The sequence below is a fragment of the Gasterosteus aculeatus genome, chromosome 12 (genome assembly GCF_964276395.1).
Source record: "Gasterosteus aculeatus chromosome 12, fGasAcu3.hap1.1, whole genome shotgun sequence".
NCBI lineage: Eukaryota > Metazoa > Chordata > Actinopteri > Perciformes > Gasterosteidae > Gasterosteus > Gasterosteus aculeatus.
Genome location: NC_135700.1, coordinates 12616156 through 12640259, shown reverse-complemented (window position 1 = coordinate 12640259; position 24104 = coordinate 12616156). Strand labels below are relative to the sequence as shown.

Here is a 24104-nt window from a genome sequence, read left to right as displayed (position 1 = left end):
AAACAAATTTAAAAGAGGTAGTATTTTCCTTATTTAACATTTATAGTATAAAAAGCAAAAGAACTGGAGGAGCAAGCGCAAATATTTCAGCTTTATAAATATCTGACATTATATTTATAGTTGCAGATATGTCGTCTGTCAATCCATTGAGCTGGCTGATCTCGTCAGCTGTGTGCATAAAAACGTAATGATCCGCCTCATATTAGTCTACGTAAGATAACCTGCGTCACACAAATCCCTAAAAATGTAGTGGGGTTTTAATATGGATGAAGGTACAGAAGATTATAGCTGGTGGACGTCACCTGTATTCAAAGACACTTTGGAATCGTCATCCAAACTGCTTCTGACTTTTTTGTATTTGGCACACAGAGAAGGGATTTGTGTCTAGCATCAAGCAATTTATTGTCTCCATACTATCATTTTTCATTTTAAATGTTTCAATACTATTGCCAAGGCAATACATTAGAGATCTACTACCAATTTCAAAATATTCTTTCTGGATGTATCTTCCTTTTGGAGGAATAGAAAAACTTCCAACAAAAGATTCCAGCGTCAGTGTTGGGAAAAGTGGAGAAAAAAGTCAGTGCAAAAAATTACTGTGGTTTATTATCCTGTTCCATGTGCAACGTTTCCCCCCTTTCATGTGGGTCCATACCGCCCATCACTGACTCTGTGAGGGTTTGTGTCTCTTAATTGGTTTTCTTTGAGTGAGGAGACGCCCGAGGACCAGTCACACCTATTGATCTGCCAGCCGGCCAATTTGTCTTCAGAAGCAGTTGGGTTGTTCATTATCAGTTTCTCCGGTAAAAGTACAAGCAACCTTTCACTTCACTTGTATGCCCTTGCAAAAGTCAAAGGGAAGGAGCGAGTGCGACAGAATGAGAGAAAGACAGCAGGTTGCCAATGAGAGCTTCTGAGTGGAAGGCAAGATAAGCTGGCTTGAGAAAAATGTAACAACAGAGGACAAGAGGCCGAGGCAGCGGCTCCTCTTTGCTTATTTGACCTGCTATTAAGCTGAATGTACTTGAAGCTTGGCAGAGACAACAACACTGCTGTGTGACGTGTCCTCCAGCGTCGGCCCGCTAAAGCTGCCTGCCGTGCAAGTTTGCCGTAATTGAATTGAAACGAGTGAAATTCAATGTGACAAAACCCTGACTCATTCATCAATATGACTAAGAGTGAGAGAGCCAAAGGAGGAAGAGGTCGATCAATTATTCATGCAACATGTACAGGAGACCTGGATGATTTACCTGACTTTAGGTCTGATGTTTTGATATAGCGTGTTGATTTCACAGAGCCAAGATGGATCTATAAAGCGAGGGAGCAGAAATCCTATAAAAGAGGAAAAAGAGAAGAACTATGATCCTTTTCCATTTAGACACTGTGGCTTTTGGACATTTCTTCTTCTCAAAGCTTCTGAGATGGTTCTGTAACAAACCGTCTGCTTGGTCAGGTGAATGAACACCCTGTAGTGCTTACTTACCTTCCGTTACCTGAATGTCTCAGTCTCTTTCTCACTGAGCATCGTGTGACTAATTATGACAGAAAGGGTCTTTATTCATTTGGAATAGTATGAAACCCAACCCTTCCTTCATAATTCCAAACAAAGGTTTTGGGTTGGGTCCGGTCACAGCAGACGTTTGTGTCTATAGAGGAGTTTAATGAGGAAACTTTCTTTCCCGTTAATTACGACATCGAAGCGTATTATCACGCGGTGAAATCTTTCCAGATGTGCAGTAGATGAGATCATAGGGCAGTGTCCATCTGAAGCGGTGATGACCGATAAATCCCTGGAATTATTAAGCTAAACAGATGCTAACATATAGGTGATATCATACTGACGTTCTATGGATATCTGTATTACTTCATTTTCTCGAAGTTCTTATTCCTCGGTGAACTGCAAAACATTTGCTCTTCATTTTCTGAATTTGTTTAGGAACGGAGCCTCGGGGGGTTTTGTGCATTAGATGGATGTCTGTGGATCTTCACTAACATCTGTGGGTGGGCTCTTCCCTTCAGAGCCTCCCGTGAATGCAGACCAGCAGGAGAGGACACTGCTGAAAGGAATATTCAACGTCCGGAAGGGCAAGTCGCAGCTGCACAAGTGGGCCGAGCGGCAGGTCATCCTCTGCGGCACCTGTCTAATTGTGGCCTCCGTCAAAGACAGCCTGACCGGGAAGATGCACATCCTGCCCCTTGTGGGGGGAAAGGTGAGAGTTCAGTGTTGAGAGATCAGATAAGCTGGAGGGGTGAAAACCTTTCCCTTGTGCCAATGGACGAGCGGACAGTCCTGCAATGTGTTTGTGTTTGAGAATGCAACAGAGAGACGGTGGACTCTTGCACCCAATGTTTCTGTAAATTATTAACTTGCTCCCAACGCTGCTTTGATATTTCCCAGGTTTGGGCAGGTGGGTCAATAAGTAATATAGTAAGCTTGTTATTATGATATACAACCTGCCATAAAATCTCTAAAATCCAACAAAGCAGGGCCCTCGGTAGTTTGTAGCTGCTACTCTCCCCATTTCCTGTTGAAGAAGGGCAACATTTTCACTTAATAATGGAATGATAATGGAGGAAACGATGGACCTTACATTTGTATGCTGATATCCAGTCGGAAACATCTGTAACGCAGACACTGTCAATCAATATTTTCCTCTCTGTCTCTCTCCACATAACAACTGAAATTTTCTAGCTATTACATTGTGGAAGAACAGTAAGATAAATACTAGACGGGTATAAAATACTGTTTTGTCATTATGGAGGCAATAATGCGTATTTATAATCATCGTTCCCCGTTTGTGTTTTCTCTCCCAGTGTTCCTCCTCATCGTATCTGTGTATTGTCTTTGTATTGAGGTGGAGGAGGTGAAGCGGAGGCAGCACTGTCTGATGTTCAGCTCAGCCGGATCTCAGGCCCAGACATACTTTGTCAACTTTGACGCACTGGCAGACTACCAGCGGTGGCATCGGCAGGCATCAAAAGTAAGCCAGGAAAAAAAAGCTTGTGTGTTACTGTGTGCGTGCAGGACACAATATGTGTCTCCCCGGTGATTTGACGCAGCATCAGTTTGTTTCCTGTTTGTTCCACTGGGGTCCTACTTAAATCCCAGATTAGCTGTTGGGACTGCAGTTGTTTTCCGCCTGTTGAGTTGTTCAATCAGAAACCGCCTCTCTGAGTGCGTTTGATTTGCTCCACAGAAGCAGCCTCTCAGCGGTGTCTGCCATTGATTGAACAGAATACTTCTAACCACTATTCACGTAGTTTATCCTTATTTTAGAGGGAACTTCGATTGGGTTTTCTTAACATGAACACTCTTATTCCCCTCATTATGGGTCAGAGGACGCTAATTGGCCCAAACCCATTTTTGTATTTATTTTATATGCGGTGGGTCTTTAAGAGAATCTTGCCACATCTTCACAGCTGATCCTCCTGTTCTGCCCAGCTTGCTTTGTCTCTAATATTCAAATAACGGCTGCTGTGAAGCAGCTCCTTCCTGGAGCTGACCGGCCCCTGTGAGATCCTCCTCTGAGTCAAAGCCAGTATGCAATCAGCCATGGAAAGAGAAAGCCAGCAGAAAAAAATTCCAATTAGTTGCAGATTGATGCTAAATCCAGGATCTGTCTCTACCCCGGTGGTATGGATTACTGGCATAGCATTGAGCCTGAGACTTAAACAACAGGTTGCTATGGAGACCAGGGATGACGGCCAATGTGTGTGATGAAGACAGTCACTGCTCAAAGAGTTTTTCTTAAATCAACAAAGTGTCTGATGACTGCTATGAAAACTTGTAATACTAGTATTATGTAACTATGCATTGAAATTATTATCATATTAAATTGTTGAATTGTAATTTTGCAATATTTGTCCTCTTTTCACCACTACTAATTGTAATCCATTAATTACTTGCTAATGTAAAAACTGCATTTAAAGTGTCGCCCTTACTACAAATCCGCGTGTGTGTGTGGAGTTAATTCATTGTGAATAATATTTATTGTGATAATAATCATCCACCCAGAAAGAAGGACACCCACCATGGTTAAAAAATACGCTTCACACTATGTGGTTTAGTTCCCTTCCAACACAAGTGTCTCCTTCCCTTGTCCTGTTCCTCATTCACGCAGCTTTGTAATGTTTCACAGCCACAATGTTTAATAACTCATGTTCAACATCAGAACTGTTTTATTTTCCTCTTTAATTCTTCTCTGCGAATCTCTGTCCATCTCTCTACTCTCCCATCATTTAATTACTATTTTCAAGTGTTTTTTTTATTTTTTAATGTGGCTGGCAGATGAGTAGTGATCTGGTAGCCGTTTTGCTTTTGTCTTCTCTGAAAGCGTTGACGTGATGTCACGCTCTGCTGAGCAGCAGTCCCATTTTCTGGGTTGCTGCACAGTGTGCAGCTCTGTAGTTAATGGAGACTGTCGTCAGACTGGACTGCACGAGCACTAATGGGAAGTCTGCAATGACGCCTGGCTGAAAAGAAAATGTGAGAGAAAGCTGTGTAACTGCACTGTAACCCTAGTGAGTGTGGACAGCGATAGGAACTGGAATAAGTACGTAATCACACACGCAAGTGCATTCAATCACTACTTGATACGCGCACACGTTAGTGTTGCTACTTGTGAGGACGTTGTGTGCCTTTCATTCATGTTTCGAGGAAACTAGTCAATCTTGGTACTGGAATTTGAAAGGAACCAAAACAACTCAATAAATTCCAAAAAATGACCTTTAGAAATGTCCAAACCGGTTTCAGCAAAGACATTATAACCAACACGAAGATGACATTCAGAACTGTTGTATTACACTTGTTTTAGGTGTACTTAAACTGGCAGCCCTGTGTACTTTTTTACAACACAATTCAGACTGTAACTGCACTAAAGAGTTGTTCTATTTCTCTTTTCATTCATGATGACTTTGTTTCTCTGGAGGATAAAGTTCACTGAACTGGAAACTGGGGCATTTTCTGTTTGAAGTAGTGTCTTGGTCCGGCAGCTGGCTGCTTGTATAATCTAGGCGAATGTAGTTGCTTCCACTGTCCATTGTTCCGGCTCGTCGGTTTAACGCTTTAAATGGAGCCGCTGTCTGATGTTTAATGTTATGATGTTAAACCACTTGCGGTACAAGACTGTACAAGTTGTAGTGGAGACACGACGTTTGAAACCGGGTCGTTTTACAAGTAACCAGTTTACAAGCTCATTTTGAACCAATGAAAAGTGAAAGAATGGTCAGACAGAAGCTGGTGGGTTCCCAGATTGTTCACTGAGTTCTGCATCTTTGGATCTCCACATTATTCATCAATACTCTTTAGACTATAAACAGCAAACGGAATGCTTCTGTTACCAAAATCTGGTCCCATTGCATGAAGATAATGGAATATACAATGCTGACATGCAACACCTGAAATAGTGGTACTTACTCAAAGCATTTAAAGTTTCCTTTCTTAACGCTTTCTTGTGTGTGTGTGTGTGTGTGTGTTTACAGGTGGTGTCTCAGACAGTCAGCCTGGTGGACCTGTCGTGCTACAGTCTGGAAGTAGTGCCTGAATATCTCTTTTACAGTCAGGACATCACCCACCTCAACCTGAGGCACAACTTCATGAGCCTTCAGGGGCCCGGGGGTCTGCTCAACCTGCCCAAGTAATCACATATTCTTAACCTCAACTATTTTATACCAACATGGATGGAGAAGACCATTTTTTTTTAACCGGGACCACGGCCTGGCAGCAGAATGAGTCTGCTTTGATTTAAATTCTCTAATCTATTGACCCTGTGCTCTGTCATCAGTTAATTTACTGTTTCACCACCTCGTTCATCACAGCACAGTCTCTTTGCCGTGGTTGCAATGTTAACTCACGCACACCGCAGAATGGATGCCTAGGAGGTATTTTCTATTTGAAAGAGCCAGCTGATGTCGTATTTGAATGAACACACGCACATTTCAAACAATCTTAATTAAATGACGTAGACATTGTATGACTGGCTGATCTAAATCTGGTAAGATCACACACAGTAATACTAATGCACAAAAGGGGGATTTTCATATGGGCCGCCGTTTGTAAAATGCCGCACGTTCTAGAATCCTGCCCAGTTTTGGTACATTTAGCATTATCATATGGAGAAATGAGAGAGAGTGAGAAAAATTCATGTAAATTCATGCAATAACTTTTCCAAGGATATTGTTTGGCAGTAGCACAAAGTTGTTAAATAATATAAAAGTTTCATCTAAATGTAAACGTAAACCACATATCTTTTTCTTTTCAATCACAATTCTTGCTAACTACATCTGTTTGAAACGCAACAACCAGCAAAACTAGCTTATTTCCCTCTTTGTTTAAACCAAAGTTTGGGCTTTTTCTTTCTATGAATAAATGCAAGTGCACTCTTTTTTTATGGTACTGAAAGAGCGCTCGATGATATTAAAGAGATGTCAGACACGTGATGCAGACACATCCAGGTTCATCACACTACGTTGGGTCTTCAGTCACTTCTTCTAGCACATCTGTTAACTGACATTTCACAATGAATACGGAATGTAAAGGCCTTCATGCGGTTTTCTCTTTCTTCAGGTTTTCACAGCTGAAGAGCCTGAACTTGTCTCACAACCGGTTGGGTGTGTTCCCCGAATGTGTGTGTGAGATCCTCACCCTGACTGAACTCAACCTCTCCTGTAACAGTCTCCTAACAGTCCCTGTGCAGATCGGCAACCTTCAAAGGTGGGACACATCCACACACGTTCACATATGCAGAACATTAATAGAATAGTTAGGAAATGAATGAACAAACAGTACACACAACATTCTTTTTGAACCACAGTATGTTGTTGCAGTACATAAAAAGTACCCCAATTCATTTATATAAAAAGTAAATCCCAAAGACAACCGAAACAATAAAATCCTGCATGCATTGCAATTTAGGTTACCTTAAAGGAGACAATACCTTTTGTATTAAGAAGCAAGAAACCATTGCTACAGTAACAACATGCCTCACAGTGGGCACAAAGGGTAAGGATAATTCATTGTTTGACTTGTCCTTCTGTCCTCCGTATAACATGTGTAGTCCATCAGAACATTTCAGGTATTTTAGGGAGCATTTAAATTTTGTAATTGGTTTGAATTGCCCTCAAGCAGTGTGGGGTATCATCAATATTTAATCAGAACTAAGAAATCATTCATCACAAGATTATTGACTCTCTGTAATATCAAACGTTGTTGTTTGCACTATTTTGTGCACATGAAGTTCTCCTAACACTTGGCTTGGGGTTCCGATGGGTTCAGTGAATTGCATTACATTAAAGTATTTTGATATGCAATAAGATGAGGTCAAAAGAGATAAATCCTGCCTGCTATGATGTAGAACGCAGCTCAGTAAACAACTCCTACACGCAGATGTCTAGACGACTCTTTGAAGTGAAACACAACAGTTTTTCTCCTCTTTCTTAAAGCCTGCAGATACTGTCTTTGGATGGAAACCATCTCAGCTCCCTGCCCGAAGATCTGGGGGGCCTGTCCCAGCTCAACAGCCTGGGGCTTTCCTTTAACAACTTCTCTCACATCCCCGCTGTGCTGGAGAGGCTGAGTGCAGTGGACAAGCTGGCCATGGCTGGGAACACAGTGGAGAGTCTGGAGTTGTGTACTCTGGCCAGAATGAGCCACCTGAAAAACATCGACCTCCGGTGAGAGGCCAGCCAGACAATACACAGCCCTCATCCGCTCTACTTCCTTAGTCTCTTTCAGCCCTTCTTTCATTATTTTGGAACCCCCAAAAAACAAGGTCACTTGAGTTTCATTTAAATTGAGTTCTGCTTTTTTCTTCTTCTTCATTTGGCGTAGACGGCTAACGCCAAACCTACTATGGGGGCCACTTGAACAAGCTGCACAAGGCAGTGGGGGTCTAGGAATCTTGCTTAAGGGGACCTTTGTGGTGGGTAATAGCTCTACGCATTGATTTTTAATACAGGTCTGAGGGTCAAACCAGTTACCACTGCTCCACCCACAGCGAGCTAAGAATTTCCACTTGAGAGTTGGATTGCGGTTTGGCGCTGGCAGAATGCATTTGATGTGTGGTGACTTAGCAGGGCGGGCAGCTCTCGTCAATGAGGAATTGTTATTAAGAGGATGAATGGGGTCAGGGAGAGTCCGCATCTTAACATAGATCCTTAAATTACAGTCTTGAACTCAGAATTCCTTCACTTTTTGTTGCCTACTTATTTTTAAAGGTAGGTTTTCAAAGTCTGACCAACAAGAATTCTAGAAGTTAAATCTCAGGGAAAAGGAGAGACAAAAGATTTTTTCCAGTGTGTCCTCCAACAAACACAATATCTTGGAGGCCAATGCTATATTTTTTATTTTAACCATGGGATTCAAATGTCTAAAATGTGTTTGGTCTTTAATTTTAAAATCAAATCAATTGACCTCAAATATTAGAACACTTTGCTCTCTTTTTCTGGCCAAAGGGAAAACTGAAGTAATACATTCTGGACTGCGACATCTTGAGGATGCATGCTTACTACGATCATCAATTTCCATATATTTGTCAATACTTTATTCCAGTAATAAAAGCTAATAATCTCTTACTATGAAATAGAATTGCCACTGTGGGAATATTTGGAAAATGTGCCAGCAAATTTCGCAATAATGCTCAATACCCTTCTAGTACTATTTTAATTTAACAAAGTATGCAATTTGAGCATTTCATTTAATCTAAACCCTCTTGTGCTCCTTCCTAAACGCAGATTGAACAGGCTGCATTGCGTGAAAAGTGAGAGTCTAGAGGCAGTGAGCCAGGTGACCCAGCTGGATTTACGGGACAATTGTTTGGACTCCTTGGACCTGAGCTCCGTCTGCAACCTGGAGACTCTGCACTGCCAGCGCAACCAGCTCGGAACACTCACACTCAGCGGTTTCACACTGCGCATGCTTCACGCCAGCAGCAACCGTGAGTCAAACAGAGCGCCAACCAGCGGCTATTATTGCCTCTCCCGGCTGTTTGTGTGCTCGCGACTGTCTCCCCTGTGACGCATCCATCTAACAAACACACATGTGAACGGGACGGATGTTTAGCCGCTGATTGCTGCTTTTGTCTGCTCACAGGACTTCCAACAGTCAACATCTATCCAGTCCCTAACCAGCTGACATCCTTGGACCTATCACAGTGAGTTCTGGCTGGGAGAAGAAATGGATGGATGTGCTCTTTGAAGAGAAACCCTTATGTCTTAAAATAGTAGATTTATCTTAGTGCTCCTTATGTGCAAAGTGTTATAGAACTGGATTACCAGTGCTTCACAAACACAAAAACAACCAGTGGAAGCTTGCATGTACAGGCAAAGATGCTAAACAAGCTTTTGCCTATTTAGATACTTGGAAATTTGAAAATTGAAGAGGTAAACATACTATCTTGAAGGTACATAACATTTTAGTCTACTTGATTTATCTAATGCATCTCCATACCCTGCTGGGTGTTTACAAAGTAAACCTTACCGCTTGTCTGGGGTTATAAATAAGCTATATTGTGCTTTCAAACCATCTACCAGTGTAAGAAACCTTTGCAAAATGTTTTTTTTTTCTAGTCAATTTCAAGTACTGACTGCAGGGATATATTTTGTATTAAAATGCAGATAGAAATCATTTGCATGCTTGAGCAACACTGGAGGATATTACATTGGCATCCTGTTTATCACAGATTCAAAGCGCTTTACTTTTCTGGGCTAGTCAAAGCAAAATGACAACTGCTCAGTTTGAGTATTTGTGTGTCTTTCTATGTGTGTGACTGTGTGTGTGTTGAGACAGGAACCTTTTGGAGTACCTTCCGGACTGGGTGTGTGATTGCAGAAAAATTGAGATGCTGGACGTTACGCACAACCTCCTGTCTGAGCTCCCGTCCAGGTGACTGACCCGATTCTGTCACCTATCCTCAACCTTTTCATTTCATCTTTTAATGTTGCGTAATATTCTGATTTATAAAATCAGGTGTCACTGTACACATTGTCATGCTGTTTAAGTATTGTTGCATTTGTATTTTTGTATTTAAATGTGTTGTACTTATAAGCTCATGCAAAGGATGAGGCCCAAATGAAAGCTGGTATCAATCTTCTTGTGTGAGACAGTATCTGTGCCTTTTGGTTGCAACTGTGGAATATGGCCTTCCTTAAGTGCTTGCCAGCTAAAAATACTCAACACAGGCATTTGCATTTGAATACGACTTCAGAAAAGCTTTTGCAAATGAGATAATATTCCTCTTCTGTGATGTTTCAGGAGAGAATAGAAATCAGCAGAGCTTGTCTCTTTAGGCAGCCAAGCTGAATAGGTCATTGGTGGATTAGCTAGCAGTCGAGTCTGCACCGGCAGACAACGTTCTTTAATGCGTTGCTTTTTTTATTGGTCAGTTTTTCCCCCCCCCTCGTTCTAATCTGGCTCTCTAATGTCTCTTCTGGCCTCCAACAGACTGCTCAACAGCTTGAGTTTGAGAAAGCTGCTGGCGGGGAACAACTGTTTGCAGAGAGTGCCTGACCTACTTGACCACATCCCTCTGGAAGCCCTGGACCTCCAGCACAACAAGCTAGCCGAGCTCCCTGAGAGTCTGTTCTACAAGGCCTTAAAGTAAGTCTGGCAACGCGCTCATCCATACAACTCGTCCTGTTTGCTCTTTAAATATGTCCTCTGCAATATTTCTGTTTCTTAGTTGAGTCTTTTAGCAACTTGTTCCTCTGCATTGAAATGTCTACCTGCCTGTGTTTGGTTGAGTTTGACACTTATTGCATCACAGCTCATTGCTTTGTGGGGAAACGCAATGGAGCATTCCAAAACGTAACTGGAGCTTAATTTTCCATCCGATTTCCTGTGTGGTAAATCACTTAACACCCATTAGCAGTTCAAATGCCCTAATGTACTTTACTGTCTCTAATACTGAGACGTAATGGCAGCGCCTGCTTCGCGATTGATGGGTTTTCCTGATATGTCTTCTAAGAGCTGCACATTTGGCAAAAGGGAAGCAGTTATATCAGGACTGATGGAAACAATATATGGCTACGGAAACTAGGGTGATAAATAACACGTCCACAAGGCCAATGAGGTGCCAACGCTTTTGTAGTGTTTGTTGGCTGCAGAGATATCAGCGTGACAAGGTTCAGCCCGTAATTTTCCCGAAGGACAAGTTTTATTACCGTTGAGTATGTGATAGGTTTGACAGTGATTTAACAGCATCAATTACATGAAAAAATGTGGACCTCAAACTATGGTTCCTCCTCTTGGTGCAGGTTCAACAGTATATTAATCAATACTTGGTGGGAATTTAAAATCTACCTTGTCCATACAATGAGATCAGTCTTCCTCACATAAAACAGCTGGTAAACAATTAGGCGAGTTTATAGTTGGTTGGCTTTGTTGCATTTCCGCAATCTGCAGCACAGTCCGTGTGTCATTGGTTCATTTTTATTATTCGCGTTGCCATAGCAAGCAGGAAAATGTTCCAGGTGGAATTTTTCCTGAATGTAGTGGATTTGTGGATAATGAAAATGTATAGAGATGCCTGAAAGGTTAGTCCAGCACTTTAGGAACTGTATGTGAAGTGAATGAAGCTGTTCAAACTGTAGCATCAGCTTCAAATCCACCGTGAATTAGACTGCACTTGTGTATAATCTATGTTGAATCGCTGCAACCAGTTTTTTTTTCCCTTTTTCTTTAACTAATGTTTTCTTGTCTTCGGTCACAGCCTAAAATACTTAAATGTGTCAGCCAATGCCCTGGACAGCATTCCTCCCAGCAGCCCATCCGAGGAGAGCCTCAGCACGCTCCAAGAGCTCTACCTGACGGCCAACCACCTGAAGGAGAACTGCGGAGCGCTGTTGGTTGGACATCAGAACCTGCGGGTCCTTCATATCGCCTACAACCAGCTGCTCTCCTTCCCGGCCAGGTGTGTGACTTTGGCTGTCACTGCCATCAGTGTTGATGATCGTTTCCATTCTACTTGTGTGGATTAATTTGATTTTTTCTTCACTGTCTTTGTTTGTGTGACTTCAGTAAACTGAGTAAGCTGGAAATGCTGGAGGAGCTCAATCTAAGTGGCAACAAGCTAAAGGCCATCCCCTCCACTGTGTCCAGCTGTAAGAGACTGCACACCCTCATTGCACACTCCAACCACATCACTGTCTTTCCAGAGATCCTCAACCTGCCTGAGATCAAGGTCAGACTTTCTCTGGTTTTACTTGCAGCGTGTGTATTATGATGCTCGGCCGTGTCAGCTCGTGGTTAACGTGTACGTTTGCAGCTTGTAGATCTCAGCTGTAACGAGCTGACGGAGATCCAGCTGCCAGACTCGCTGCCTTCCACTCTGCAAGAGCTGGACCTGACGGGCAACAGCAGCCTGATGCTGGAACACAAAACCCTCAATCTCTTCAGGTGAGGAATAAAAGCCAGACCAGTTCATTGTTACATGTGAAGAAGAATGAATACACGCAACATGTAACATAACTGTCTAAGGAAATGGAGCATTTAACTGTATTTCTTCATTTTTAGTCACATCACCACCTTGAAATTAGACCAGAAATCCACCACGTCAGTGGGAGACTCACAGAGTGGATCCACTCCATGGAACCACGGTTACTCTGAAATGAGCGGCCAAAGAAACAAGTGAGCACTGCTTTTTGTTTGTGTCTTTCCTTTGTTTGTTTTCAAAAGTAAAGCCCCTACTTTCCGATGACTGCAGACATCATCTATTTCAGTTGGGATTTGCAAGTAGATTAAATGACACAATGGCCGTCGTGTCGTCAACATCTCTTTGTGACCTTCTTTGATCTCATTTTGCCGCATCGGTTAAACTGTCTGTTTAGATGTTGCTGTACGAGCACTGAGCAAGTGTCTCCCAAGGAGTTAATATTGTAGCTGGAGCCTAACACATCAATTGGATTTAATATCTGTAACAATGTTAAGTGCATCAGTGTCAAGAGGCTCCTCCTCCGGGGTCACAATGGGGAGCACGGGGACCCATACGGCAGCATCTTTTATCAGCTGTCACCCGTTGACCCCAGAGCTGCAGCTCTGCATTCTGCAATGTACACTTTGTTTACCTCTGGTAGGCGCCGAGTCATCTGTGGATCTATTTTTCGGGGACAGGTTGTGTGTGTCTGTACTGGCCGTGGACCGGTTTGGAGACGGTGTGGAAGCATGTTATGGCATCTTTGACGGCGACCGCAATGAGGAAGTACCTCGGCTGCTGCAATGCACCATGGGAGATGTGCTATGCGAGGAACTGCAGCACTCCAGTATTGACAGTGTGTATATGTGCAACACTTTCCTCACCTCACACAGGTAAGGGATTTTTTTCCAAATTTGTAGGCTGTCACCCACGACTCACAGATGTTTCTAAGCAGCGCTCTCTGTTTTTGTATTGCACAGGAAACTAGGAATGGCTGGCCAGAAACTGGGTGCTTCTGCCTTGCTGTGTTATATTCACCATGAGCCTTCAGATCCAGGAAGCTACTTCAGCCTCACCGTGGCCAATGTGGGCACCTGCCAGGCAGTTTTGTGCCGGGACGGGCGACCTGTACCTCTCTCTAAGGTCTACAGCTTGGAGAACTCCACCGAGGAGATGGAGAGGGTTAAGCTCAGTAAAGCCATTATTACCGAGGTAATGCACAGCTTCTAAGTATGTTTGCTTCCTGTTTCTACACCATAACCGTTATGTGGAACTTGTGATCCAGTGTGTGCAGCTTCATATTCAGAGGTGTTTACTTTATGAAGCTATGAGTGCATCTACGACCCTGATGGCTCTTGTGTATTACAGGATAACAAGGTGAGTGGAGTGACATGCTGCTCTCGCCTGCTGGGCTGCTCTTATCTGTCTCCCTGGGTGCTTCCAAAGCCCTGGGTGCACACTGAGCCTCTCTGTACCAAGGATGAGTTCTTGATCCTGGGGAATCGAGCGCTGTTTGAACGGGTCTCGTACCAGGAGGCCGTGTGCACTGTGCAGGCCGTGCGGGATCCTCGCGCCGCCGCCAAGAAGCTGTGCTCACTCGCTCAGAGTTACGGTTGCAAGGACAACATCGAGGCTGCGGTGGTATCCCTGCATATCACTGAGGACAGCTGTACCTGTGAGCCACCGGTCCCCTCCACCGAACCACGGTGTCCCCCTCCCATCGCTACTGTGACCCCGGGGCCCACTGACCCAGTCGCCCCGTCGTCCAACGGCGGCATCGTCTCCGAGTGCAACGGTGAGGCATCAACCTCCGAGGTGGGCGGCGAGGCCGGGTCCACCGCTCCGGACGAGCACCCGTCGTCTGTGCTGGCATCGCGCCCGGAGCGGCGCTGTAGCCTTCACCCTGCCACTACACTGTGTGGCATCATGGTGCCGGGCGCAGTTGGGGCAGGAACCCATCTGGGTCTATTCCAGCGGCAGCCGTCCTGCACCACTTTCTCAAGCAACCACTCCGACAACGGCTTGGACAGTGACGACGAAGCTCCACTCGAGGGCGTTATCTCCAATGGCAGCAAGTTGGAAGTGGAGGTTGACATTCACTGTTGTGCTTTCCAACTACGCTCGGGGGCCCCTGAAAGCTCCAAAGACTTGGAGCTCAAAAAGCGAGGCTCTGACTATCCCAATGGCAAAATGCGAAGACAGAACAGCGTGGTGGTTTCTGCCACAAACGGCTGCCTTCTGGCCGTGTGCGGGAGAGAGATTGCAGACCTCAAAAAGTCTCCTTCCACATCCAGCCTGTTTGGGAAGAAACTGTCCAACGGCTCTGTGGTGGCCCCCGAGGACAGTCACAACCTCATCGAGGTGGCACTGGAGGCTCCGAAGAAGAAATCCGGCTACTTCACTGCCCCAGCACAACAGGACCCCGAGGACCAGCTCATTGTGCCTCCCAGTTTGGAGCAGGAGGTCAGGGAGCAGCTGAGAGGCCAGAGCCCTCTAGTCTCGGCCCTCCCTGTGGCCCCTTTAGCATCCATACCCCCTTCCTGTAAAGACTCCGTGTGGGACCATTCACAGCCGCCTGCATTTCCTTCTCACCTGGTCCCAGGTCCAGGACCGGTGCCCCTTCTACAGCACGAAGTCTACGATACCGCCCTCTAGAGGGAGAGTGCTGTGGGGGGTGGGAGAGAAGGTAGCACAGCGTCATTTGGCTGGAATTCTGTGATGGTGCCATTCCAGGGGGAAGAAGTGGAGATTTTTCACATACACATCGGAGATATTCCAATTCAAGTTGCCATTCAGGTGAGGCTACAGGGAGAAAAAAAAGATCTCTGAGTATCGAAGATATTTGGAGCAACCAAAATCCCAGTTCATAAAAAAAGTCATTATCATATCATTGACCAAAACAAGCCTGACTTGAGACGGGATACCTCACGTGTTTAAAACATGTCAGCAACATTTCCCTTTACTTGGAAAGCAAGCAATCTGGAGGGTGTGAAGGAGAGATTGTGTTCAGTGAGCTCAAAGCTCCTCTCAGAGGGCTCCGTGGTCCTGAAGAGAAGTCCTGTGACTGAAACTTGAAAAAGTGCCTACTGCAGACGACTCAGCCTAAAGCTCTCCCACACCAAAGCTGTGTTTGGGGATGTGAGCTCGTTCGTTCATTTCGGAGGAGGGACGGTGTTTCCAAAAGACCTGCACTGGCACAGCTTCTGCTCTGCTCCTCTTCCTGTGGCTTATAATGGAATTCAGACGGTGTAAATGCTTGTAAGGCACATGTGAAGACAAAATAACTGCATTTGCATAGACAGACACTTTATGGTTGGGTTTTATTTTTAACATTCCCACACAATATGTATAGACTTGTCTATATAGGATTAATGAATTCTAGACAATATAGTGCACACTCTGCAACTAGAAGCCGACTGACGTGGCGTCCTTGAGCTGCTGACACCAAGATTGAAACGTGTCACTGTTCAGAACAATCCATTTTGAATAGCTGTCAAAAATGATTTAAAAGTCATTCAACTGTACAGAGCGGAGGTGTTGTGGAGTTCAAAAGCCCCTGTGACGGTGCACGATGAAATGGTCTCCTTTAAAACTGCGTAGAGGAATTCAAGCTTAGTTTTATGGTTCCAGATTAGTGGACTCCAGGATGTTTGGAGATCATTTCTTATTTCATTTTTTCATAACCGATGAAGGATGAAAGCAGTATTAATATGTACTTTAAGATATGTCCACTGGTATTCCGTTTTTAGATTTAAGGGGCTGCTGCTCTGTTAAACATGTAAACATCTGTCCATGTCCTCGGAGACATTATTTTTACATATTGGCAAACATTTCTTTCTACTTTGCTCTGTACTGCGCTGCCCGCACATCTAGATGGCCCATTACATTGAATTACAACGAGAACCAAAACCAGGTGTGTTTTTAAAAGATCCCACAAAGTTTGATTGAAGGAAGCGCAGACATTGGGGACAAAGAAACCATTTTCTTTGCTTCCAAGTATTGCATATGTGCCATTTCCTGATCAGGGGTCAATACTTTTCGGATCACACAGTTGATACAATAATAATGATTATCATTGCAGCAATATAATGCACAGGTTCACAACGTTACTACAAGTAAATTAGGCATTTTACCTATATTAAGTCACAATAAGTGAGCCGGTAATATTGTCACTTCATGATCATCTCCATTTTTTTTCTAATATTTGAAAGATGAATAATATTTATCTGAGTTGAAAGTTTAAAAAAACCAACCTACGTTATATATTTGACTCATCAGGTCAGTATGCGGGAGCCCTGGCCGCCTCAGTTTGCCCGTTCTTGAACCTTCCCACCTTGTGCCAAAAGAGAAAGCAGCTCTGCCGGGGCTGCTGTGTTTTAAGAAGGCCAAAGCTGACACATTTCATGAATATTCTTGGTAACCACTCCAAGTCGGTAGTGGTGCAGTTCTGCCAATCTACATTTGTTGCATAGCTGCACCTTTTTTTTTTTTGTGTTTCCCTTTTAGCCTTAAAGTAAACACTTCTCAGTATTTTTGAAAGGAGAAGCGCGTTGTTTCATTCCACCCATGTTCTTTGTGTGGTTTGTGAGAGCAGCCCCCCCTCGGCCCTTTCGTTGCTCCAAGGGAATGAGTGGTAAGTCAATCATGAAGCCTTAATTGATGTGTGAGTCTGAATCCTTTCTTATATTGTCTCACAATTAAAAAGCACTTTGTACATATAGAATAGTGATTTTCAGAGTAATATATATTTCAGTTTAATATATGAGCTATTTTTCAACATAGTGTGCTTTTATTATTGGGGCTTCCCTCAGTCGAACATATCACCTCTTGTCCATGATTACATAGCTAACACAAACCGTGCTTACTTACGGTGACAGTTCACCAACCAGACAATTCACATTCACTTCATGGCGGGTTTCAATAGGACGAACATTCCCTATTTTATTGAAGCGCAGCTTTCAATAACATCCAGATTTTACTAAATAATATTTACATTTTACACATCCGTACCACAAAGGGCACTATACGTTTTCAACATACTCCCACTAACACTATTTACCTACTTTACTCTTATTCTCTCGAGATGAATTTGCCCCTCCTCGTCCTCCCCTGGCAGGATACAAGTTATTTATAACACACGATTGATTTTTTTTGCTTGAAACAATGTGCCAATTGATTCCTCCACATCTGGCGTACGAGGAAATGTTTTTTTCGAACCTCTCCATTATAATTACATCCAACGTAAGCATTAGTCCACCACAATCCACATCAAGCAGCCGGTGTTGCTGTCGTCATTTACAATTTAGACACTGATGCCAAATAACTTTTTTGTTTTTCTTTTTCTAAAATTTAGAATAACAAACCATAATTAGTAATGCGGCTAAGCAATTGCTTCCCATTCACTTTACTGATTTACGGACTGTGAGGTGTCTGAGATGTCAGACTGACACGAGGTGTCGGGCGTCTGGACCGACGGCCCTGAAACATGGACACGAACTACACGTGCAGCTAGAAAGGCTGAAAGACAGATCATGGTTGTGAATAATACTGGAAATTTAACTTTCCACAAGGTTTGAAACTAAATTGTGGGAAATGGCTTATACAAATATGCAAAGTGTTAAATACATACATATTCATGTATATCAGAGCTTCATTTTCATTCCCTAAAACTACAAGGATCCTAATTATTCTCAATATGTCTGAAAATGAATAATGACTGTTTTATGTATGATGTGTGTGATATGGGATTGTGTTTGCAAGGTGTATTGTGTATTGCTCTTTTTCATTTACTGAGTATGTCCCTACTTGTATTTTGTATTTCATTTGAACTGCAACTTTCACTGCTATTCAAAATCACCTCTGCCCTTTTTTTTCTAGTAGTTAATTAATTCTGTCTGTCGACTGGTACACACCATATATTCACCCACTGTCCTGTCCTATAAACTGTTTCTAACCTGAAGTATTTTTGAACATAGATCCGTCCGTCTGCATGTACACATGCAGACTGTGTGCATAGATACAGGCCGAGGGAGCACGCGCTACAGTGCATTGGCTTCAAATATTCCTTTATAACTATTTTATAGTGGGGAAAGGTTCCCCTTCTCTTTTGAGCACCAAAATCTAGAGTACGGGCATTTCAGTAGGCAACAGTGGTCAAGTTGCTGATTAAATTCTTAACTGGAAAGTATCGTTTTCTGCACAACTTGACAAGCTCCCTGTACGACATCGCAAAATGTCTGTGTTGTGAAATGAAGCTTCAGTAAGTGTGTGCATGCCTGTGTGAATAATGGATTGAGTTTATTGGGAATGAAACGGAGCCAAGATCCAGTTCTTTAACATGTGACCAAAGTAGCCATTGTTTAATCTCACGGTTCCTTTCTGTATTGTATATTGTTTTCTAGAAATGCTTGAATATTTTTTTCTTGATGCCAAGAAACTGGTGTTTATTTTTGTACTTCCTTATTTCATGCAAATTTACATTTCCCTCTCTACAGAATCTAAAGTGATTTCCAGTTAAAACTGTCTCTCATAGTGGTACTTTTTTTGAAGGTACTAATTAAAGTTGTATTTAATGTTGAAAGCATGACCTGAATATAAATCCAAACATAAAAGCATTGACTACATATAAAATATAATTTATTTGTACAAAAAGGAGCATATCTAATATTTTGAAGTTCTTATTTGATCCTGCAGATTACTGCAGATTATTGATTAATTTTAATTAAGATTATTAATCAAAAGGTGTATTATTTAGGAACAGGTCCAACCATGGGGACTTTTGCTGATATCAGACAGACTTGTCGTCCCCTAAAACTTTGTGAGTGGAGGACGGTTGTTATTTTTCTTTGAACTGCTGCTATCATTAGTTTTGAGCAGACACGCTGTTTTTAAATTAACTTTAAGCCAAGTAGCAATAAAACTTTTTACTGTGAATTCGCCGTGTCCGTCTTGCTTACCGGATTTTATGATGATTTCATGCCAATAAATATCATCAAAATGACTGTGTATGATAAACATATCTCCAATTTTATTTCATCATAATGTAATATGTTTGACGTTTTCTCCTACAATTAAGCCCGTTCTCTTGCTTCCAATATCCATTCTACCGTGCTATTAGGTGTGTCTGAAAAAAGCCAGTATGTCCCAATACAGAGAATGTCCAAGGTTGTACGTATAAAATACCAGCATGTCCCACTTAGTCCAGTCACATTTCATAGGATGCAAGCCAGCGTGCTTTCCTGGATATTCGGATCCACAATCTTCTGCTCAGCAAATATGTGAGCCAATGGATCAAAGTAAAATATGCACTGTTATGAGGAAGTGGTATGTCCCAATTGAATGCAATGGTGTGCATTATTTAAGGGCAGTTGCAGTATGTAAGTAAAAGTTCCATCTACTGGTGAAGCTCAGAATGACAACTGTAACTGTAAAAGTCGTCGCCGTAACTTAGCAGAGAAAACTTGCTGCATTCTTCTGCTTTTAATGCAAAAAACACATTAGGAACTATTATGTGGATATTCTCCATTCAAGAGCTAGAGACATTTGGTTTTGATAAATTGTTGATTTGGTCCTTCACAGCAATCCTCTGCATCAAGAGCCAACTGGCAGGATTACATTTCCACAGGCTGAGATCCACTCAGATTTTAGGAATGTACAATGATTTCAATCCAAAACACATTATTTTACCTGAAAAGAGATCTAGATCTATGGAAGCCCAATGGACTGGAAATGGGTGACGTATCACACTTCTTCTTGAGTAAGGAAAATGTCTGGTGTTTTTGCTTGTGTTTGTGTTTTACAAAGGGCTTATCAACATTACCTGTGAGTATTTCTGGCAATCAAACTTTTTCTCAGGCTGCCTTTTAATCCCAGGGCTTTTTATTACTTATTATGATTAATACTTGATATTAGAGTGGTTTATAGAAGATGTGACAGACCGAACAAAAGCATGTAAACTGGAAAAGTAGTAGAAATAAAAAATATTCTAAAAAAAACTCAAGGCAAGAAACTTCTTAAGTATTAAAAAGATTCAACTAGTACAAAAAATAACACCTTATATGACAAATCTCCCACGTTGTCATGTCACATGGACTTCTGATCAATTCCACTTTTGTTCAAATGTCACAGAGAGACGTCTTAGAAATTGTCGTCCTCGTCGGGCCTTTGTTTCTTTAGCTCTCGCACTGCCCTGAACGCTCTGACAGCTAACACTGCCCCGAAGACGAAAACAAACACCCCCAGCACACCGAAGAGGCCGACTGCGATGTCCGCGCCGTGGAACTGGCATTCGAAGCCCTTGTGTCCTTTGCTTTTGTACATCTGCTCTCTCTCCGTGCAGATTGCGTCGCTGTAGGTTTCCTGCAGCTTGATGAAGAGGAAGGCCAGCGCAGGGATGTAGCCCAGGCCGATCAGGAGGTTCAGCAGGGCCTCGCCGAGCAGCACAGGGGGCCAGCGGTAAGTGACCCTGAAAAGCCCCAAGGCGAGCATTGCACAAGCGTAGATCATTAAAACGCCGCCGCAGGCCATGGTGAAGACATACGGAGGTCTCTTGAGCTGATGGAACTGTCGGTCGAGGTCCTTCACCCGGTCTGCGTCGGCCCCCGTGAAGGCATTGGCGCCGCCAAAGTGATAGTAGTAGATTCCACCGAGGCTGGCCAGGTCGCGGTAGCCCCCGTTGTTGCTGTACGGCACTCCGGCACAGATGACCACGAGCAGATTCACAAACAGCTCCATGAGCTGGCAGAGACCTTGAGAGACGCAGGAGAAATACAACGCTGACATGAATTTATAGCAGCACGGGGAGAGTGAGCTGCAACGATGAGCCCGTTTATGGATCGACAAAAATATTTGCCATTTGGTTCCAAAGCAAAAAGACAGAATGGTTGCTGGTCTCAATCAATGCCAACTTTTGTTGACATGTTTAATAAGAAAATCAGTACATCGCTATTGAGAATGCAATTTGGTTGTGACCAACATCTCACACAAGAACTCAAATACAAGAATAGATACACTTGCCTCGGCTGGTTAAGATGTATCTGAGATTGTAAAGAGCCCGTCTGTGTTGTTGCTCATAAGGCTCCACTTCAGAGCGATAGATCGAAGTCTCTCCGGACCTGCAAGGACAACACCACAGAATTAATTCTACATGTCAAACACGTCCTTTTTACATTAATGGCCCGGCAACAGATGGTGAAAGTGAGTGGACAGAACATGACACTGAGTGTGGGGGGCTTGTGAATAGAAAGTATGCAGCCCCTTACGGTCTCGAGGGTCCTTCAGGGTCCTGGTCTCTGTAACCGGGCTCCTGGCGAGAGGCAGTTGTCATGTCCCTCTGTCTGTTTTGTTTGACCCTCCTGTCACCAGCAGAGCCTCTCTCCGCGTCTCTCGGCTCGTGCTTGCGATCCCTGCCACCGTAGGGTTGGGGGTCTCCGTCGTGAGGGTAGTGGTCTCTGGCCCTGCTCGGGTAGTCATTGTACACTCTACTCTTCTGGTGGGGTCTGACCCTCTCTGGCATCTTCGCCTGCGCCTTCAAAAGAAGATCGTGGACATGAATCACATTACAGGCGCGCACGTACACCGGGGTGCTTGTTGCCTTGTGTCTGTGTAGCTGACGTTGTGGACAGCTTGGCAGCAGGAATGAGCATTTAAATGGAAATGAATGACTCCGCGAGCGAGCGAGCGTTCTTGAGAGAGGCCCGCAAGTAATGACTCATTAACGACTTATTTTCCCTTCGCGAAGTTCATCCGCGTTTCGAGTTCACGTTTTCATTTAAAGTAATTTGTTGAAGGCTTGTGAATAAAACGTGTACAAAATGACCGATAGTGCCTACCTTTTGGACACCGCACACAATGTACTCGTATTGTCGTTAGTGCCAAGAAAACAGTGACCAGCCCACTTCTCTCTGCTTCCTGTGTTTGAGGTTTCCTCCTCCGGCCGCTCACCTGTGCGGTGCCACGCCCACTGCTCCAGGGTTGATTTGAGGTGAAAATGATATTACATAGGGAATATTCGGATGTCTTTCTAATGCTTTTAGGCTTCTTTCTCCCGAGTTATAGTTGCCTATAGTGGTGGATGTAAACATTTGTACTAGTTCATTATATGTTGTTTATGACAGATTAAAACAAACAACTACATTTTCAGTTCGACCCAAGTATTACAGCTTCACTAGTGCTCCCTTAACACCCGAACGTTTATAATAACACGTAGGGTTCAGTCACTTAACTCACAAAAAATAACATTTTGCGATTCATCCCCCAAACCGGACGTGAACGCCACGGCGCATGTGGTCACGCTTCATTGATTAAGTTCGTGGTAATATTCCACCACGTTACTTTCAGCATTTCCGCCTAAGCATCAGCACATTTCAAAATAAATGTCTTTTTGAAGTTAACTTTACATTAGGAACACTGAAGTTAATGTAAAGAATATAGGATATCCTAATAAACAACAACTGAATAGAGCCACACGGAACATGGCCACAGTTGTTTTTGATGTTTCTTTAGCAGCCATATTGGATTTTCAGTAAATATAGGCAACTGACCCGAGTTCTAAGGACTTTAGAGGCCCATGAAAATCTCTGGGTCAACTGTCAAATTTGATTTAAGAATATGGTTTATTAATGATAGTTGATAGAGTTGTGCTGAATTTCACTTGGTGCCAAACTCAAGATTTGCTCTGAAGATGTTACACATACTTATTCGCATGTCTGCATGTGAATCATGAACACACATCTTTTGGAGTTTTTCCATGTCTTTCTTCTGTTTTTTTATACCTGGTACTTTGAACTTTTACAATTTTCTTGGACAATCTTGCACAATAGTAACAATATTACTTGTGACGTTTTTTGGAGATTGCTACTGGCTGATTTAGGGCTACCAAACAAAATCACATTTCATTGTATAATAAAAATATAAATGAAAAAAAAATGTTTAACCTTTCTGAAAACCACATCGTTCTATGATGTATTGTGCATACTTTATCCTTGGATTTTTCATCACATTTTAATATATTCATTATTTTTTTCCTTTATTCTTCTTTTATCTTTGAAACACTTGCTTTTATTTTATGTTATATATGCCAAAGCAAATTGCCTGGATCTGAAAACGAATAAACCCAATTCGGATTAAGTGAACATTTTTTCTTTAGGTGACTGTACAGACGTTCTGATTTGTGTATTTGCACATACACTACGGAGGTCAAGGGCTCAGAAAGTGTCACTGAAGGGGATTATCAATCGGCTGAGATTATGAACTTTATTGTGAAATCCGGGAGCAAGCCACCACCGGAAGTCTTTGTCGCTACTCCTTGCGCTCGCGCCGCTCACTACAAGCCACCGTGCGCTCCGCTGGCTAGCAAGCGAGGACGAGGCTACACAGAAATGGCGGTGACGGCAAGGCGAGCAGCATGAAGTGCTGATGCATTGCATGGATCGAAGCCTAGGACTGCCAGGACAACGTCGGGAAAATGGCAATGACGTCGATGTAGGAGACTCTTTGTAACCGCCGTTACAAACCTGCAACACCATCCCGGGAGACTTTTCATCTTGTCAGCGGAGGAGAGAATATCTCACCGGGAGCATGGCTTCTTACAGCAACCAGGTAGTCAAGCTAGCTGGCTAACGTTAGCCTGCCAAACAAGTCCCGCTGCACGCCGTGCAACGTTATTTACACACTCGCGACCGCCCCTCGGTTCGACAA

At 43.2% G+C, this 24104-nt stretch overlaps 3 protein-coding genes across 5 annotated transcripts in view; 2 read left to right on the top strand and 1 right to left on the bottom strand.

Annotated features, from left to right (window-relative positions):
* phlpp2 (PH domain and leucine rich repeat protein phosphatase 2) overlaps positions 1–19340 on the top strand; it is a 28636-nt gene extending 9296 nt beyond the window's left edge. Inside the window, exons 4-19 of the mRNA XM_040196066.2 lie at positions 2020–2210; positions 2856–2981; positions 5482–5636; positions 6566–6712; positions 7441–7671; positions 8731–8933; positions 9089–9149; positions 9785–9880; positions 10439–10594; positions 11706–11906; positions 12014–12176; positions 12261–12391; positions 12509–12622; positions 13106–13300; positions 13388–13619; positions 13776–19340. Of these exons, the coding sequence (XP_040052000.2) occupies positions 2020–2210; positions 2856–2981; positions 5482–5636; positions 6566–6712; positions 7441–7671; positions 8731–8933; positions 9089–9149; positions 9785–9880; positions 10439–10594; positions 11706–11906; positions 12014–12176; positions 12261–12391; positions 12509–12622; positions 13106–13300; positions 13388–13619; positions 13776–15062 (3689 nt within the window). The 3' untranslated portion in view covers positions 15063–19340. The remainder of the gene's footprint in view (positions 1–2019; positions 2211–2855; positions 2982–5481; positions 5637–6565; positions 6713–7440; positions 7672–8730; positions 8934–9088; positions 9150–9784; positions 9881–10438; positions 10595–11705; positions 11907–12013; positions 12177–12260; positions 12392–12508; positions 12623–13105; positions 13301–13387; positions 13620–13775) is intronic.
* marveld3 (MARVEL domain containing 3) overlaps positions 18639–24104 on the bottom strand; it is a 9222-nt gene continuing 3756 nt past the window's right edge. The window contains exons 1-4 of one of the 2 annotated variants that reach the window (XM_040196108.2): positions 22238–22711; positions 21668–21933; positions 21423–21520; positions 18639–21154 (exon numbers count right to left, since the gene is read on the bottom strand). In XM_040196108.2, the coding sequence (XP_040052042.1) occupies positions 20544–21154; positions 21423–21520; positions 21668–21921 (963 nt within the window). In that variant the 5' untranslated portion in view covers positions 21922–21933; positions 22238–22711 and the 3' untranslated portion in view covers positions 18639–20543. Of the gene's footprint in view, positions 21155–21422; positions 21521–21667; positions 21934–22237; positions 22712–24104 lie in introns of those variants that run through there. The other variant, XM_078084819.1, reaches the window with a different exon arrangement.
* usp10 (ubiquitin specific peptidase 10) overlaps positions 23589–24104 on the top strand; it is an 18602-nt gene continuing 18086 nt past the window's right edge. Inside the window, exon 1 of one of the 2 annotated variants that reach the window (XM_040196096.2) lies at positions 23589–24005. In XM_040196096.2, coding sequence (XP_040052030.1) covers positions 23985–24005 — 21 coding nt within the window. In that variant the 5' untranslated portion in view covers positions 23589–23984. The remainder of the gene's footprint in view (positions 24006–24104) is intronic. The other variant, XM_040196087.2, reaches the window with a different exon arrangement.